We start from the raw sequence: 19,477 nt of genomic DNA on the forward strand, positions 1-19,477 counted from the left end.
AAATAAATAATAAAGTAAATAAGGAGCGGAAAGGATAAAAAACCTCTGAGGGTTAGGGTGGTGAGTAGATTTACAACATGGGCATTTTGTCATTCATGATGATGAAAAAATGTAGGGAGAAAAGTCTGAGAACCAGGTAGCATAGTCATCAAGGTTCTGAGTAAAAATCTGCTGTTATTTTGTGTATGGTGTCTTTTGTTAAACAGAAACTTTAAATTCTGGAGTAGTTCACTCTATCAATTTTTTCCATTTATAAGTTATGTATTTCTCATTTTAAAATTTTATTTGAGACGGGTCTCACTATGTGTTGCCCAGGCTGGTCTCAAACTCCTGGGCTCACGATCCTCCTGCCTCAGCCTCTCAATGGCTAGGACTGCAGATACATGCCACCGCACCCAGTTTCTTTTCTTTTCTTCTATTAATATACACACGCACATATTTATATATATATATTAGTTGTTGTTGTGACAGGGTCTTGCTCTATTGCCTAGGCTGGAGTGCAGTGGCATGAGGACAGCTCACTGCACTCTCAAATTCCTGGGCTCAAGTGATCCTCCAACCTCAGCGTCTCAAGTAGCTGAGACTACAAGTTCACGCCACCACACCTGGCTAATTTTTTTCTTTTGAGGTGCAGTCTCACTCTGTCACCCAGGCTGGAGTGCAGTGGCACGATCTCAGCTCACTGCAAGCTCTGCCTCCTGGGTTCACGCCACTCTCCTGCCTCAGCCTCCTGAGTAGCTGGGACTACAGGCGCCCACCACCATGCCCAGCTAATTTTTTGTATTTTTAGTAGAGATGTGGTTTCACCGTGTCAGCCAGGATGGTCTCTATCTCCTGACCTCGTGATCCGCCTGCCTCGGCCTCCCAAAGTGCTGGGATTACAGGCGTGAGCCACCGCGCCCGGTCCACACCTGGCTAATTAAAAAAAAAAAAAAATTTCTGTAAAGACAGAGTCTCATTTTGTTGCACAGGCTGGTCTCAAACTCCTGGACTTAAGTGATCCACCTGTCTTGGCCTCTCAAAGTGCTGGAATTAACAGGAGTGCGCCATTGTGCCTGAAGTCTTCTCATTTTAAAAAAAGAAATCCCAGGCCAGGAGCAGTGGCTCATGCCTGTAATCCCAGCACTTTGGGAGGCCAAGGTGGGGGGATCAAGAGGTCAGGAGTTCAAGACCAGCCTGGCCAAGATAGTGAAACCTTTCCATCTCTACTGAAGATACAAAAATTAGCTGAGTGTAGTGGCATGCGCCTGTAATCCCAGCTACTCGGGAGGCTGAGACAGGAGAATCGCTTGAACCTGGGAGGCGAAGGTAGCAGTGAGCCAAGATCATGCCACTGCATTCTAGCCTGGGTGACAGAGCAAGACTCCCATCTCAAGAAAAAAAAAAAAAAAAAAAGAAAGAAATCCTTCATCCCAATGTCATAAAAATATTCTCTCATACATTCTTCTATCATTTAATTGTTTGACTTTTTACTTTTAGGTCTTTATAATCATCTTGGACTTCATCTTTGTATGAGGAAGGGATCTACTTTCTTCTCTATATATTATATATTTAATGATCAATACATTTCATGTATTATACCATCCATCTTGCTCTGACTTCTGATGTTAACATTACCATGTACAAGGTCTCTTTCTAAATTATCTTGTTTCATTTGTCTTTTTCTTTTAATTACTGTGGCTTTGCAACATTTTATTATTTGGTAGAATGAGTCTGTCCTCTGCTCTTCTATCTTGGCTAGTCATGGACTTTTATTCTTTCTCATAGATTTTATAGTTTTTCCCACCTCCCAAAATATTCTACTGGGATTTTAAAGGAAAATTATATTGAATTTCTGATTCAACTTGGAAGAACTGCAATCTTTACACTGTTAAATTTTCAAACCTATGAACATGGTTCTCTTCTATGTACATATCCTTTATGAAAAATTTCAAATATTCCCCATTTCTAACATTTTTGGTTAGGTTACTTCCTTTATACTTTATCATTTTTGTGGTCATTATAAACAGTATCTTATTTTCTATTACATTTAATAGGTGTTTATTGCTGGCAACTAAAAACACAATTTTAATAAATTAATCATACCTGGCAACCTTACTGAATTATTAGTTCTATTAATTTTTCTATTAACTCCCTGTGGCTTTATTGTATAAAAATCACTTCATTTTCCATAACAGTTTAATTCCCTCTCTTCAAATCTTTACACCTATCTCTTTTCTTTTCTGAGACAGGGTCTCACTGTTGCCCAGACTGGAGTGTAGTGGCACGATCATGGCTCATTTAGAGCCTCAACCTCCTGGACTTAAGCAATCCTTCTGCCTCACCCTCCCGAATAGTTGGGACTACTATCTGGCACCACAGCTGGCTACTTTTAAAAAAATTATTTTCTAGAGACATGGTCTCACTATATTGCCCAGGCTGGTCTCCAACTCCTAGACTCAAGCAATCCTCCTGCCTCGGCCTTCCAAGGTGCGGGATTATGGGGATAAGCCACAAGGCCCAGTTCCATTTTCTTACTGTACTGTCTGGAACCACATATGTATGGGACCTTGTTTATGGTGGAAGTATAATCAGATGTCTGGGGGAAAAGATTGATTACTTAATAATTAATTTACTGGTGTTGGAAACACTGGCCTATTACATACAGGATGGGAATCAGTATCCTTGTGTTAGTCACAGCTTTAAAGGGAACCCATGATGTTTACTATAGATAGCCTTTAAAAGCTTTTATCATAAGTGGATGCTTAACTTCACCAATGTTTTTTTCTGGTATTAACTTTGTAAGGGATAAAAACAAGTGTCAGACTGTGAAGACATCTGTGATATGTTACTAATAAAAGTATAACACCTCGACAGGAAATTTAATAGAGAAGTAGGAAAAGGATATGAATAAGCAATTCACAGAAGGGAAAATATTATTTATAGTTATAAGAGAGGATTCCAAATTTTATTAGTAATGAGAATAGAGCAAAAGAATGATATGAGATACTACCATTTTACATCCATCAAGTGGCAAAAGTTAAAAATATCACATGGTATCAAATATTGGTAGTGTTGTGAGGGAAGCAGGGAAAATAATGGTAGAAGTATAAACTTTCTTCTCTATGAATATCCAGTGTATCCAAATATTTCTGGGAATAAGCCCCCAAAGAAACTCTCACATGGGTTCACACAGAGGCATTTACAAAGGTGTTCCTCCTATCATTGCATGTCAGATCAAAAACCTTGAAAACATCTGAAAAGTCCACTGATAGGAGATACATAAAATACATTTATGTGATAGCTATCAAATGGCCATTAAAAGGAATGAACTAGTTATGGGAAAGAACATAGAGATCATATAGAGTAGCTATAACATGACATAAGTCTAAGAGGGTGCCTCAATAAGTCAAAATGCAACTTAAGCCTACATCAATAGATGTATACTGTTTAGCTTAAGGAAAGGCTGATTTGATGATAGCATTTAGTGAGTTCTCTGTATAATGAGCGCATTTGAGACACACTACTGAGAAGAAATACAATGTAATGTGTTAGGTGCTATAGTATAGGTATCAATAAGAATTAAAGAAAAAAATAAAACTGGAATATCCACCTTAGCCACCGCTGGTTAAAAACGCTTCTTAGGATAAAGTCACATTTAAGTTAAGTTTGAAGGATAAATAAGAACCAGATTGAGGGTAAGAGCTGGGTAAGAAGGGGGAATTCTAGGTAGAAGAGAGAGCATTGGTAAAGGTAGAGGGACAAGAAAGATCACCAAGTATAAGGTGAGCAGCAACTATAGTCTGTACAAAGGGTCCATGCTGAGAAGTGGTAAGAGATGAGAATGGAGAGGTCGAAGTGACTAGATGACAAATGTATGCATATATGTCACCCTGAGAAATCTCAATTTTATCCTGTGGGCAAAGGGGAGTTGCTGAAAATTTTTAGGCAGGGAAGCAACATATTCAGATTTGTATTTTAGGGGAAAAAAAAGTCACTCAGCCAGCAGACATAAGGTGAACCGAAACAACAAAGACTAAAAGGGAGACTACAAGACACTATTGATACAACTTAGATGAAAAATGACAAATACTTGAACTAAGAAGGAGAGGAAAAATGTGTTTTAAGAGTGACTACCAGGTTTTTCAAATAAGTAAACAGATGGTTGGGACAATGGCTAAAACAGGAAACACAGGAAGGTAATTTGCAAACTTTAAAGCCTTGCTTCAAGTGTGGTCCAGTACCAGTAGCACTGGCATTGCTTAGAAGCTGTTAGAAACGAGGAATTTCAGGCGCTGTACCAGTCCTATTAATTCAGTACCTGCATTTAACAAAATCCCCAAGTAGTTCATATGCACTCTAAAATACAAGAAGAACTGCTCTAAAGTCTCAAACAATTATATGAGGCATTCACTAAACACTTGAAAGTTGTTGGGAAAAATAGGGATTATACTTAACTTAGGGAAGCTGCAAAGAATAAACCAAGGACTACTGGGCAAAACCTAACAGATTCAACAAACGAAACAATTTTCTCAGAACCAAAGCTGTTCAGTAGACAGTTGGCTGCATTATGACATCTGTTACTAGCAAATGTAGGGTGATCACTTGTTGGTAAAACGGTTTAGGTATTCAAAAAGAAAACATTTAGGTGTTGCTGCAAACAAATGAACACACAAACAAAGTTGACATTAATGAATTTAAAAATGGTACCTATACAAGGCTTGTTTCTTAGTCCCTGAGCCTTCTGAGATTTTGGAGGGACGGGGAATTGAGGGATACTTCTATTGCATACAGGTGCTGCCAAAGGCATATGAAGAACCTAGAAGAGAAAAAGTCATTAATTACACTAAGCTTGAAAAGCATCACCACACCATTTTCAGTTCATAAATCTTACCTGCCGAGGAGGAGTGGAAAAGTTATTTCCATTCTGTCCAACCACAGATACTGGGATCATCCCTACCATTCCCTGGAGTACAGGCTGGACTGGAGAGGCAATTATTATGGCAGATCCTACAAAACAGTTACTGTTAAAATAAGATTTCCTCTCAAATACTTTGGCACAAAACAAACAAATGTTTGGCACAAATTAATTACTGCTTTGAGATAAATTCTATCAACAATCCCTCTTCCTTACAATCCACTCTCCAAAAACAAAACAAAACAAAACAAAAAACAAAACTGAAACAGTTTTAGGAAAAACAGCAAGGCTAACAAATTAAGAAAAAGTCAATCCAAATATTAAGGTGGTCTTATGTTATTCAGTCAGTGAACCACGTTGATCAAGCATAAGACTCTACAGCCAAGACACATTACAATCATATCTGGATTCCTCTAGAAATACTGAAACTAGTTAGAAAATGAGTGGTGAATGTTTCAAGTCTGAACCTTAGGCCAGAAAATTAGAACCCCAACTGAATATTTATAGCCAGGACTATGCTCATAACCCCAACCTATTACATATCTCAATGGTATTGATCAAAAGTAAGGTAAGCACGTAACTGGACAAAACTATGGAGGGAAAATTACAATGTCTATATGGTCCTTAGAAGTCAACAACATAGTTTGTGGCTACCGTAATTTAGTCCCGTCCCATAAACAAACTTTTGCCTAATACATTACTGCCAGGTTGATCCCCTCATTTTCATGCAACCCACTATGGTCTATCTATGCTTGTACTGCTTCTCTTTATACCTTACAGATTTTGTAAGTTATAAAAACCTCCTTGCTTTAACTCCAAATCCTACCTTCATTCTTTAAGCTTTAGCTCAAGCCCCACATTCTCCACTAATTCCAACCTCTCCTTTATGTAATTTGTAATGGCACTTAAAACAGACCCAAGGCCGGGCGCGGTGGCTCAAGCCTGTAATCCCAGCACTTTGGGAGGCCGAGATGGGCGGATCCCGAGGTCAGGAGATCGAGACCATCCTGGCTAACACGGTGAAACCCCGTCTCTACTAAGAAATACAAAAAATAGCCGGGCGAGGTGGCAGCGCCTGTAAGTCCCAGCTACTCGGGAGGCTGAGGCCGGAGAATGGCGTGAACCCGGGAGGTGGAGCTTGCAGTGAGCTGAGATCCGGCCACTGCACTCCAGCCTGGGCGACAGAGCAAGACTCCGTCTCAAAAAAAAAGAAAAAAAAAAACAGACCCATTAGGTTTAATACTAATTGTTGATATTTAATGAAATTTTACTGTATGTCTATAATGTAACAAAAAGGGAAAGGAGAGAAGCTTGGGAACCAACACATAAGGAAATGTAAATAAATGTGCCATAAGCGCTATCCCTGAAGAATATACAACAAAAAATTATCAATATGACAGGCATATCAATCACTAACTACATATAACACAGCAGGCAACAAATGCCACAAGAGCCCCTGTGAATAAAGGATTCTTTTTTTTTTGAGACAGAGTCTTACTCTGTTGCCCAGGCTGAAGCGCAGTGGCTCGGTCTTGGCTCACTGCAACCTCTGCCTCCCAGCTTCAAGCGATTCTTCTGTCTCAGCCTCCCAAGTAGCTGGGATTACAGGTGCCCGCCACCATGCCCAGCTAATTTTTATATTTTTAGTAGATACGGGGTTTCACCATGTTGGCCAGGCTGGTCTCGAACTCCTGACCTCAGGTGATCTGCCCACCTCGGCCTCCCAAAGTGCTGGGATTACGGGCATGAGCCACTGCACCCAGCCATAAACAAAGGATTTTAAAGACAGAGATCAATTCTAGAAGGTGAAAGGCAGTGAAAAATTAGGATTTTATAAAAGAAGAAATTCAAGTTTTTTTTTGAGACAGAGTCTCACTCTTGTTGCCCAGGCTGAAGTGCAATGGCATGATCTTGGCTCACTGAAACCTGTTTCCTGGGTTCACCTAGGTTCAAGAGATTCTCCTGCCTCAGCCTCCGAGTAGCTGGGATTAGAGGCGCCTGCCACCATGCCTGGCTCATTTTTTAGTATTTTTAGTAGAAATGGGGTTTTACCATGTTGGTGAGGCTGGTCTCAAACTCCTGACCTCAGGTGATCGCCCCACCTCGGCCTCCCAAAGTGCTGGGATTACAGGCGTGAGCCACCACACCAGGCCGAAATTCAAGTTTTTCTGGAAAGTTTCTCCAAATAGATAAGTTCCCTGAAGACCATGACAATAAGAGCTATTTTTAACAATTCCCCCACACCACTGGGTTTTATACAGCTATGTGATGAATTAGTCTGTCTTTTCTGTTTCTTGTAACTTATTAGCACACAGATTGAGAAGTATTTGTGAACAGAAAAAAGAAAAAAACCCACTAAAACCCACAGCTTACTAGATTAAGAAAAAAAAAGAAGTTTGAATTAGCTAGCATAAAGAAGCAGCATAATCACAAATTTCAGAATCTTTTCTCATACCATCTACCCATGAGTTATTACTTCCTAGTCAATAACAACACATACAAAAGAAATTAGATCCCAACCCAGAGAAACGAATTTCAACTATGTTATTAAAGTTACCTTGTGAAAAGTTTGGTGACACAGCTTGGTTGACAGCAAATACACTGTTTGACCTTGGTGGTGTCTGTAACTGAGGTGGCAGAGGTTGGGCAGTCATAGGTGCAGAATTTCCAGGCAACACCACTACATTAGACTGACTCACAGATGTTCCTAAGGCTGTTGGATCAGTCACACAGGTAGCTATCAGAATGTTATTTGAATTGCCAAATGTTGTGCTTGTGGCCGGCATCAACTGTATATATCCTCCATCCTTGGAAACACACGGTGTAACATTAGCTGAAAAAGCAATGCCATCTTCATTCTGAGTGCTGTTTACTGCAGAGTCTTCAGATTTGAATGCTAAAAGACTCTGTTCCATTGAGGCTGAATCCCCTACTTCAGCATATACAACAGCACCTACAGTTTCTTCTGAAGACAGGCATTTAACTAATTCTGCATTTTTAGCAGGTGATTTAGTAGGAGAAGACAAGATTATAGTTGGCAGGTTTTCTCCATTAATACTAGAAACAGCACTGGTAAGTTCAGTATCTGAGGAAACAAATGGATCATCACTAATGATAACTTTGAGCGAGACGATATTTGATGCATCTATCTCTGCTGAGTTGTTGCTAGGTTTATCATCAGTATTTTGGGACTCAGGGTGAGAATCTCCCACTGAAGAACACACAGATTCTGGAGGAAGAGAGTGACTGTTTTCTATAGGAGTGCCTTCTGGAGGCATCACTGCAACTTTCTCACGGTTATCATTTCCACCTAAAGACAGAAAAATAGTATTCTCTTCTTTTACAGCAGATGAAGGCTCTTGTGAATTCTCAGACTTGGATGGCTGAGCTTCATTTTCTGTATGACTTAACTCAGCAGATGTTGAATCATTAGATGGTTGTTTAGCAGAAGAGAGCGAATCTCGAAGATGAATTTCTACTTGTTGTTCAGATACATTTAAATGTGAACTTTCAACAGACACAGGTAGTATTTCACTTTGAAGACAAGAATTATCTTGGCAGTTTGACAGCTGTGACATAACTGGTTCTAACACATTAATTTCTATTTTACTCTTGTGAATTTCACTAGAATCTGGTGACTTGGAACCATGAAAAGTAGTTTTAAGTTTTATTGTATCGTTAGAATTTTCACAAAATTGACTTTTTTTAGATGGCTTTCCAGTTAATGAAGTATCTTGGGATAAAAGTTGAGAACTTTTCCCAGAGAGAATTAAGTTTTCATTGTTAGCTTCACAACCAAGTGAAACAAACGAAGTTATTGGTATATCAGGCTGATCAGGCTGTAATTGAGATTCACTCGGAACATTTGAAGACAAAGAGTTCTTTTCAATCTCTATAGCCATTTCAGTTTCAGTGGTCATCTGATTGGTGTATAATTCAGCACAATGTGGATTACACGCAGCATTAGAATTCCCTCTTTGGTTAAAGTCATTCAAATTAGGCACGGACTCAAAGGTAATGTCAATGTCACATTTCTGTTCAGTGGGTACAGCTGTTTTAAAGGCCTTTTTCTGTACGCTGGCGCTTATTTGGGAAAAATTTTCCTGGTCTTCCTGTCTAAGCACATCATGGTTGCTGCTATTCTTCAAAGCATTTAATGGGTCGTCATTCTGATAGGATGTACAGAATGGGGGCTGACCAGACTGACCATCTGCAAAATATCAGGCAGGTAGACAGATAAGGTAAATATATTCAGCTTCTATGGTAGTCATCTTTGCCATAAAACTTACTTTGCCAAGGAAATAACTTATCTTTGCATACCAGTAAGTGGAAGTCTATATGCTGTGCTTCCCATTAACTGAGTATCAAAAAATTTACAGGTACTCGCTAGTGACTGATGACTTTTTTACACAAGTGTCAATTTGTTTTCTAAGCTTCTTGGAAGACAGATGACACAAAGAAGGAAAAAGTAAAGAGGTTTAAAAAAATCTAGTATTTCAATAGGTAAAAAACATACTGGCTCCAAACATGAAATTTTGAGACACTTAACTTTTCAACTTCTAACATTTCTTCTGACCTTAATTTATCTACTGCCTCGGCCTCCCAAAGTGTTGGGATCACAGGCATGAGCCACCACACCTGACTTATCTGACATATTCTTAAAGGTGAGATGGGGCCAAGTATATTTTGCATGATTGACACTCGATCTCATTGTGTACTCTTTAACATTAAACACATATTTACTGAAGACCAACCATGCTTTGTTACTGGGATACAAAGATGAATGATCCAATCTCTAATCTTGGAGAGGTTAGTCAAGGAACCAACTATAGAACAGAAAGTCATATAACAAAGCATGGTAAAAACTGTAACAGCATAGCAACAAAACGCACCACGAGAAAGCATTATAAAGGAGGCACTGTATGAGAAGATCTTAAAAAATAAAGAGAGTATGACATGAGTAAGAGGAAAGAGTATTTCCTTTTTTCCTTTTGAGACAGAGTCTCGCTCTGTCGCCCAGGCCGGAGTGCAGTGGTACCATTCTCAGCTCACTGCAGCCTCTGCCTCTCGGGTTCATGTGATTCTCCTGCCTCAGCCTCTTGAGTAGCTGGGATCACAGGCGCACGCCACTACACCTGGCTAATTTTTATATTTTTAGTAGAGACGGGGTTTTACCATGTTGGCTAGGCTCGTCCTGAACTCCTGACCTCAAGTAATCTGTCCTTCTTGGCCTCCCAAAGTGCTGGGATTAGGGGCATGAGCCACCGTGCCCGGCCTGGAAAAAGTGTTTCAGAAAACAATACAGCATTCACAATTTAGGACAGAAAACATTAACTTGAATCAGTATGAAAAATATTTTTTAAAAAACCAGAAAATTTATGTCAACTAGCATATACAGCAGTCTCCCATTATCTGCAGTTTTGCTTCGTGTGGTTTCAGTTACCTACAGTCAACCACAGTCTAAAAATAGGTGAGTATAGTACAATAAGATATTGAGGAAGACTACATTCACATAACTTTTATTACAATATACTGTTATAACTGTTCCATTTTATTAGTTATTGTTAATTTCTTGCTGTGCCTAATTTTAAATTAAACTTTACCATAGGTATGCCTGAATCGGAAAAAACAGTAAATACTGATAAGTTTTGGTACCACCCAATTCAGGCACCCGCTGTGGGGCTTGGAATATATCCCCCACAGATAAGGGGGGACTACTCTAATTCTGTTAAATGTGACACCTGCTGTTGAGTACAGAGCACATCGGAATCCTTATTGTGGGGAAAACAGTGGAAATTGTATACAGGCCACATAAATTCAGGATAAGTAGTTCCTCAGTGAAGTAGGAAGACTTTCTCAGAAAACAGAATTTCAAGTTTCACTTTGTACAGGGTAGAACACAACCTTCTAGACATAATATATACTGCAAAAACAAAACCCACTATAATTCAGCCTAAGAAGAAATGGAGAATTGGACTTGATTGTTGGCAGAGGAATTAAAGGAGACACGTAGTCTGAGATTCTTGAAGGACAGGATGTGAATGAACATTGGAAGCCATCAGATTTTCTAGTGGTGGGAGCAATGATAACATTTAAAAACAGGTGAGCAGAAAAGATGTGCCTTAATAAAAATAAATGTTACAGACTTTTGAGCAACTGAACAACATTAATACTAAATTGCACATGTCAAGAATAGACCGAATTATAAAGGAATGAGGTTAAGTGTGGTGGCTCACACCTGTAATGCTACCTCTGCTTCCAAAGTGTTGGGAGGATCGTTTGAGGCTGCATGCAGTGAGCTATGATTGTGCCACTGCACTCCAGCCTAGATGACAAGAGGGAGACCTTGTCTCAAGAAACAAAAACACACCAACAAAAAAAGCTTACAGTAAAAGAATGAATACCCTAAATTTTCTTTTTAATCAAACTACCAAAGATTTATAATTGTTTTTAACGGAGAGAAAAATACAAAAATGATTTGTAACAATCTGAACAATTTCTACTTCCAAATTGGTATTTTCTGCCTTTGAATTTTGAGACGAATATTAAGATTTGGATTGATGATATTAACAAAACCAAATTCTTACCAGATTCTTCTGTTTCAAAAGAACCTTTAACTGCTAGATTAGTTTCATCTCCTAAGACTATACTGGGATTGGATTCCATAGGTTGACTGGAAATACTCTGTGATATATTTTTATTATTCTTTGTTTTACCTGTTAAAAAGGGAATAGGGAAATAATTAAATGACCAAAACAAAAAATAAACATCAATGAATACAGCTTGTGGGGATTAAGCAAATGTTAAACTTTGATTTAGGGTTTTATTAAAAAATGTTGCTTTTAATATCATTTACAAGTACAAAGATTTTTACACCAAATAGGTGTTTCTTAAACTTTAAACCAGTAATTTGCATTTTCTAACGAGTTCTCAGATAATGCTGAGATTGTTGGTTTGGGGGAGTATACTTTGAGAACTACTGCACTAAATCATAAGATTGAGGACAATGGCCAGTTTTTTGTATTCCCTTTGTACCATTCAATTGTGTTCAGCACATCTGTAGAGTGGTCGACATCAACACATTCCCTGTTGGCTGGCAAAAATGCCACAAAAATAAAAAACAAAACTACTCTCCACTTTAATAGCTGAAGTTTCTCAGGTAAAAACAAACAAAACAACAAAAACTCCTTTAACATATCCATATATCTGATGAAATGAAAACAAGAACTTTTTTAGATACTCTGGAGAATGCTGATTCACTACAGTTAAGTTACCAAAGAAACTGGAGAAGCCTTTTTTGTCTTGAAATAGTCTCCTTACCATAGTCAAAGAGATCAAAGAGTGCCTGAAATGCTGGGTCTGATTCTGTCTGTTCCAATATGTCCTGTATAGCTTCTTCAGACATGTGAATTTCACTCTGCAAGAAAGGAGTAGGGTGAAGGCATGATTCTAACTGAATTTATATATATTTACATACTATATGTATATATGAGACAAGGTCTCACTCTTTTGCCCAGGCTGGAGAGTAGTGGTACAGTGATATAGTCACTGTAGCTCACTATAACCTGAAATTCCTGGGCTCAACTGATGCTCCTGCCTCAGCCTCTTGAGTAGCTGGGACTACAGGTGCACCATTATGCCCAGCTTATTTTATTTTATTTTATTTTATTTTTGGTAGAGATGGGGTTGCTAAATTGCCCAGGCTAGTCCTGAACTCTTGGGCTCAAGTGATCTTCTTGCCTCAGCCTCCCAGAGTACTGGGATTATAGACGTGGGCCACTGTGCCCAGTTTGAATAATATGATTTAATACCAGCAAAATAATTAGCAGACACTTGACTATTTTTGACTTTTTATGTAGTAGCATTCCTCCACTCCAAGACAATTTCCAATGATATGCTCATTTAAAACAAATTAAAACAAAACTAGACAGAAGGTGAGGGTTTCCTAATCCTACTTCTTAGAGGTAAGAACTTTGGTGAATATATTCCTAAACATTAAAATGATATAAAATGAATATATGTATATAAATGGAAATAATATTATACTATAAAGTTCTTTTTTTTTTTGAGACACGGTGTCACTTTGTCACCCAAGCTGGAGGGGAATGCAATGGCGCACAGTTCACTGCCGCCTTGACCTCCCAGGCTCAGGTGATCCTCTCACCTCAGCCTTCTAAGTAGCTGAAACTACACATGTGCCACCACACCCAGCTAGTTTTTGTATTTTTGGTACAGATGGGGTTTCGCCATGTTGCCCAGGCTGGTCTTGAACTCCTGGGCTCAAGCGATCCGCTCACCTCAGCCTCCCAAACTGCTGGGACTACAGCCATGAGTTACTGTGCCTGGCCCACACTATAAAGTTCTATAATCTACTTTCTTTACATTACTCTATTGTAGACTGCTTTACAGGTCCTTCAATATATATCTATTTTATCCCTTTTATCTGTCTGCTATGGGTTCTTCATGTAAAATGCTTTCCTTGAATGTTGCCAATTCTTATCTATTCAGCTTTAAAACTAACATGCCAAAACCTACCTCAAAAGCCCTGTACCAATGGCAGGGGTGAGCCTGTCAACTACAAGCTAAGCTATGGAATAATGTTGTAGAACCATTTGTATTTTTAGTTCTTTTCTTTTGAGTTAGTCAGATTTCTTGCTGTGAGGGCTCATGACTGACAACAGTGTTTCTGGGGGAGCATTCGAAATAGGGAGTAGATACAGGGTTTAACTCCTTCCTTAATTTTGCACCTTATTATCCTGTTTGTAGCCTCAGCTTTAAGAGTCACTTTCAGACGTCCTGGTGCTACTTCTTGAGCCTTTTGGCATTTCTGTGTTACAAAATTCCCTATACTGTCTTAAAAACTGTTATTTAAATCTTATTTCTTTTTTTTTTTAGCTTTGAGATGGAGTCTCACTCTGTCGCCTAAGCTGGAGTGCAGTGGCGCGATCTCGTCTCACTGCAACTCCGCCTCCCGGGTTCAAGCAATTCTCTGGCCTCAGCCTTCTGAGTAGCTGGGATTACAGGTGCGTGACACCACATCTAGCTAATTTTTGGTAGAGGTGGGGTTTCACCATGTTGGCCAGGCTGGTCTCGAACTCCTGAACTCAGGTGATCCACCTGCCTCAGCCTCCCAAACTGCTGGGATTACAGGTGTGAGCCACCGCACCCAGCTAAATCTTAATTCTTAACTTTCTACAAATACTGTATTATGAACAACCAAGAACAGTAGGTTGTGCCTTTACTTTCTTACAATCCTTCACAGTATTTAACCAAGTACCCTGATTATGGTAAGCATCTGATGTATTTGTAGAGAAACAATAAGCAAAAAGTTAGAGGATACAAAAACTTAGAACAGAGCATACATATTTGTTTTTTGGTTTTGAGACAGCGTCTTGCTCTGTTGCCCAGGCTGGAGTGTAGTGGTGAAATCACAACTCACTGCAGCCTCAAGCACCAAGGCTCAAGTGATCTTCCCATTTCAGCCTCCCAAGTAGTTGGGACAACAGGTGCATGCAACAACACCTGGCTAATTTTTAAAAAATTTTTTTGTATAGATGAGGTCTCATTATGTTGTCCAGGCTGGTCTTGAACCTCTGGGCTCAAGCATCCTCCTGCCTTGGCCTCTCAAAGTGCTGGGATTAAAGCTATAAGCCACTGTGCCTGGCCCATATTTATTAAATGGTAAGATGAGAGAGGTTTTTAAAAGAAGTACTGGTAGAACTGACAGAGAGAAAAACAATTCAAGGGCTCAATGGCTTTCTCAGAATTCAACTGAAAGAAAAACTGCTCTAATACACTCACATGGGCAGGCCAATAAAAATATTTCCATTGTCCAATGGTCCAAGTAAAAAGATGTCCTAAAATCACAATTGGAGCTGCTCTTCAAAAAGGATATTTGGGTCAGGTGAGGTAGCTCACACCTGTAATCCCAGCACTTTGGGAGGCTGAGGAAGGCAGATCACCTGAGGCCAGGAGTTCAAGACCATCCTGGTCAACATGGTGAAACCTAGTCTCTACTAAAAATACAAAGATTAGCCAAGCATGGAGGCACATGCCTATAATCCCAGCTACTTGGGAGGCTGAGGCAGGAGAATCATTTGAACTCGGGAGGCGGAGGTTGTAGTGAGCAGAGATTGTGCCACTGCACTCCAGCCTGGGCGACCCAGCGATACTCCATCTCAAAAAACAAAATCAAACAAAACCCAAAAATTATCTGAGCATGGTGGCATGTGCCTGTAGTCCCAGCTACTGAGAAGGCTGAGGTGGGAGTTATCACTTGAGCTCAGGGAGATCAAGGCTACTGTGAGCCATGATTGAGCCACTGCACTCAAGCCTGGGCAACAGAGTGAGACCTCTGTCCAAAAAAAAAAAAAAAAAAAAGAAAAAAGTATATTAAAGGATAGTTGCACATCGACAAGTCTTAAAACATAGACTGTTATATTTCTCCCTTACTAGCTCACTCTCCTTTGTATTTACTACCAATGAATAGCAACAGTGACCACTGTCCCCATCTTTCTTCTCTTAGTATTAAGCCTCACAGGCAAACTGTCATTTGGTTAGCAATCTTTCTTTTTAAAAAGGTCTTGTTTATTTTATTGGCTGGGCATGGTGGCTCACGCCTGTAATCCCAGCACTTTGGAAGGCCGAGGTGGGTAGATCGCGAGGTCAGGAGATGGAGACCATCCTGGCTAACACAGTGAAACCTTGTCTCTACTAAAAATACAAAAAATTGGCCAGGCGTGGTGGCGGGTGCCTGTAGCCCAGCTACTCAGGAGGCTGAGGCAGGAGAATGGTGTGAACCCAGAAGGCAGAGCTTGCAGTGAGCTGACACTGTGCCACTGCACTCCAGCCTGGGAAACAGAGACTCCGTCTCAAAAAAAAAAAAAAGTTTTGTTCATTTTATTTAGTTAACTATTACTTGGATTCATTAGATATCTTTTTTTCTTATTTTTTTGAGACAAAGTCTCACTCTGTCACCCAGGCTGGAGAGCAGTGGTGCGATCTCCGCTCACTGCAACCTCCACCTCCCGGATTCAAGGATTCTCCTGCTTCAGCCACCTGAGCTGCTGGGATAACAAGCACATGTCATGATGCCCATCTAATTTTTGTATTTTTGGTAGAGATGAGATTTCGCCAGTGTTGGCCAGGCTGGTCTCGAATTCCTGGCCTTAAGTGATCTGCCCTCCTTGGCCTCCCAAAGTGCTGGGATAACAGGCATTGAGCTACCGTGCCTGGCCCCATTACATATCTTTAATATATCATTTCATTGTTTCTCTAAAGTATTATACAGTTTGTAGCAGTGCAGAAGAAATGTAATTTATATAAACACTGTATTACTGTTTATTACACACAAATACACCCACTAACAAATTTTTAAGTATTAAATACTTAGGAATCCATGACTGTGGATGCAATATAGATTCTATTTTAAGTCATCATCCGATGTGTTTTTCAGGAACAGATTACATTCAATGAATGAAGAAAAGTTTGATCCTACTATTGTAAATCATTTTATCTAATTAGATGGCAAATCATAACATCTTATGTTGGCAATGGTTTTGAAATGAAACCAAAATACCATCAATCTTAACTATAAGTAACACACACGCACACATGCGCACCCCAACCACCCATACCGGAAGTCCTAAGAATTCATCAATTGAAGTCTCTGGCTCCGTAGGGTTGTTATCTGTTTGCTTAGGTACTTGGGCAATATTATTATCACTGTTAACAAAGAAAGAAAAATCTTTATTATAGTTATGCAATTAGGCAAAAACAATTAGGCATTTTAAACATATATTGGGCCGAGACGGGCGGATCACGAGGTCAGGAGATCGAGACCATCCTGGCTAACACCGTGAAACCCCGTCTCTACTAAAAAAAAAAAAAATACAAAAAACTAGCCGGGCGAGGTGGCGGGCGCCTGTAGTCCCAGCTACTTGGGAGGCTGAGGCAGGAGAATGGCGTAAACCCGGGAGGCGGAGCTTGCAGTGAGCTGAGATCCGGCCACTGCACTCCAGCCCGGGCTACCGAGCAAGACTCCGCCTCAAAAAAAAAAAAAACAAAAAAAAACATATATAGCTTACCTAGTTAAAAATTTATTTATGTTTTCTGCTAGCTTTTCTTGAAGAGATTTGTTGCTTAGTATTTTTTCTCGTGCATTTTCAATAACCATTTGCTGGAAAAGAAAGCCACTGTTAGCAAAAGGACAATAAAGAGTATTCTGCTATTTAATATTTATTAGAAAATAACAAACCGGTAAGAGCTGGATAGTTTTAATAAACCTAAATGGAAACTCAGAAGTTGTGGCGGCTCCCTCCATATTAATACCTGAATACAACACTGTAATTTGCAAATGTTTTCACAGATCTTTCAACAACTCTTTCTTATACACTTCCACACTCATCATCAAACCCCAGTAAATGCCCTGTTTTTACAGTGTCGCTCTGTAGCCCAGGCTGGAGTGCAGTGGCACCATCTCAGTTCACTGCAACCTCCACCTCCCAGTTCAAGCAATTCTTGTGCCTCAGCCTCCTGAATAGTAGCTGGGATTATGGGTGTGCACCATCACATCTAGCTAATTTTTATATTTTTAGTAGAGATAGTTGGCCAGGCTGGTCTTGAATTCCTGGCCTCAAGAGATCCGCTCCTCTTGGCCTCTCAATACCTCTTATTACAGGTATAAGCCACTACTCACTAGACAGATTTTTTTTTTTTTTTTGAGACAGGGTCTCACTCTGTCACCCAGGCTTGAGTGTTGTGGAATGATCATGGCTCGCTGCAGGCTCGATCTCCCAGGCTCAAGCAATCCTCCCATCTCAGCCTCCTAAGTAGCAAGGACTACAGACATGTGCTACCATGCCTGGACAATTTTTGTATTTTTTGTAGAGACGGGGTTTTACCATGTTGCCCAGGTTGGTCTTGAACTCCTGAGCTCAAGCAATCTGCCCGCCTCAGCTTCCCAAAGTGCTGGGATTACAGGCATTTGCCACAGCACCTGGCCGGTATTTTATTAAATGATCCAACAACAACAAAGTATTTATAGATATCTATAAACTTACCCGTTTCTTTATTTGATACAGATATACATACATTTGTGTATATATCTGTATTTTTTAACTCAGGAATATTTTAAGCTGCAAAGTTTGGCAGAGTCACTTACTTTTTCTACTGCAAATGCGTTTGGATCTTGGAAATTCCGTATTGTTGAATGAGGGCCAGACAAAGTGGTACTTTTTCTCTGAGATTCACTGAAACACATTTTAAAAACTTTTCTTTTAACCACTATGTTTAACAGATTTAAAGATAAATACATATACAGACATAAATTTTAAGATCACCATAGCAGAACAGATACGGTTGTCCCTGTATCTGCAGGGGGCTGGTTTCAGGACCCCCAAGGATATCAAAATCCACATGTACTCAAGTCCTACAGTCTGCACTAGGAAGCCCATGTACTCAAAAAGTCAGCACACTGCATCTAGGTAGGTTTTACTACTAAATTTTCAATCTGTGTTTGGTTGAAAAAAACTTGAGTATAAATGAACCCATGCAGTTCAAACCCGTGTTGTTCAAGGTCAACTGTATATTCTCTATTTGTGGTAGGAACAAAGGGAAGTACAAAAAGTATTAGTAGTCTTGGATTCAAAAAAATGAGTTTGAAGTCTAGCTTTACCACTTACTACCTATGTGGTCTGAAGCACAGCAAGCTCTGACTCTCTAACCCACTTTATAATGACCAACTGCATTACTGGGTTTACTAAAGAATGGAATGAAATAAAGTATATATACTTTATTTAAAAAGTCAAGGTTCCTATAAGTGTTAAATATTAATATTGCTCTTTTATGGCTGCGCATGGTGGCTCACATCTGTAATCCCAGCAATTTGGGAGGCCAAAGTGGGAAGATCACTCGAAGCCAGGAGTTTGAGACTAGCCTGGGCAACAAAATGAGACCCCTATCTCTACAAAAAATAAAAAAATTAGCTGGGTGTGGTGGCATGTGCCTGTGGTGCTGGCTACTGGGGAGGCTAAGGTGGGAGGATCTTCTGAGCCCACAAGTTCGAGGCTGCAATGAGTTATGATCGCACCACTATACTCCAGCGTGGCCAGGAGAGCAAGGCCCTATTTCTAAAATTAAATAAATCGATATTACTGTTTATTATTTTATATGGTGAAGTGAGAAAGGCTCCAACAAAGGAGGCTGAGGTCAGTCTTGAATGAAAAACAACCAAAAGTAAAGACTCTAACAAAAATACCCAGGGCTTGGCAGCTAAGAAACTAGAAGAAACATTTTAAAACTACTATTTCTTTTTAAAAATATTCTTCAAACAAAGACACACAGAGTAAGTAAGACAGAAAAACATTTTTCTCAAAGATTGTGCCTGGAAAAATTCCATCAATTGATCTTAGGACTTTAAATGTGTGTGCAGCATAGAACATAATGGTATTATTTACATTCGGTTAAAAAACATGGACTTCAAAAAACCTGGGATAACATCATTTGTAAGATATACCATTATTTTATATACCAATACAGAATAAACATATTTTCCATGAAACAGTGATATGCCATTAATTG

General features: G+C 39.5%; 1 protein-coding gene across 2 annotated transcripts in view; it reads right to left on the minus strand.

The window, feature by feature from the left end:
- The window catches only part of LOC112607090 (protein NPAT), a 62,155-nt gene that overhangs the window by 8,016 nt on the left and 34,662 nt on the right, over nt 1-19,477 (minus strand). For both annotated transcript variants that reach the window (XM_025358153.1, XM_025358154.1), the window contains exons 8-15: nt 18,060-18,147; nt 16,984-17,075; nt 16,534-16,621; nt 12,218-12,314; nt 11,485-11,613; nt 7,455-9,107; nt 4,874-4,989; nt 4,690-4,798 (exon numbers count right to left, since the gene is read on the minus strand). In XM_025358153.1, coding sequence (XP_025213938.1) covers nt 4,690-4,798; nt 4,874-4,989; nt 7,455-9,107; nt 11,485-11,613; nt 12,218-12,314; nt 16,534-16,621; nt 16,984-17,075; nt 18,060-18,147 — 2,372 coding nt within the window. The remainder of the gene's footprint in view (nt 1-4,689; nt 4,799-4,873; nt 4,990-7,454; nt 9,108-11,484; nt 11,614-12,217; nt 12,315-16,533; nt 16,622-16,983; nt 17,076-18,059; nt 18,148-19,477) is intronic.

The sequence above is a fragment of the Theropithecus gelada genome, chromosome 14 (genome assembly GCF_003255815.1).
Source record: "Theropithecus gelada isolate Dixy chromosome 14, Tgel_1.0, whole genome shotgun sequence".
In the NCBI taxonomy this organism is placed as follows: domain Eukaryota; kingdom Metazoa; phylum Chordata; class Mammalia; order Primates; family Cercopithecidae; genus Theropithecus; species Theropithecus gelada.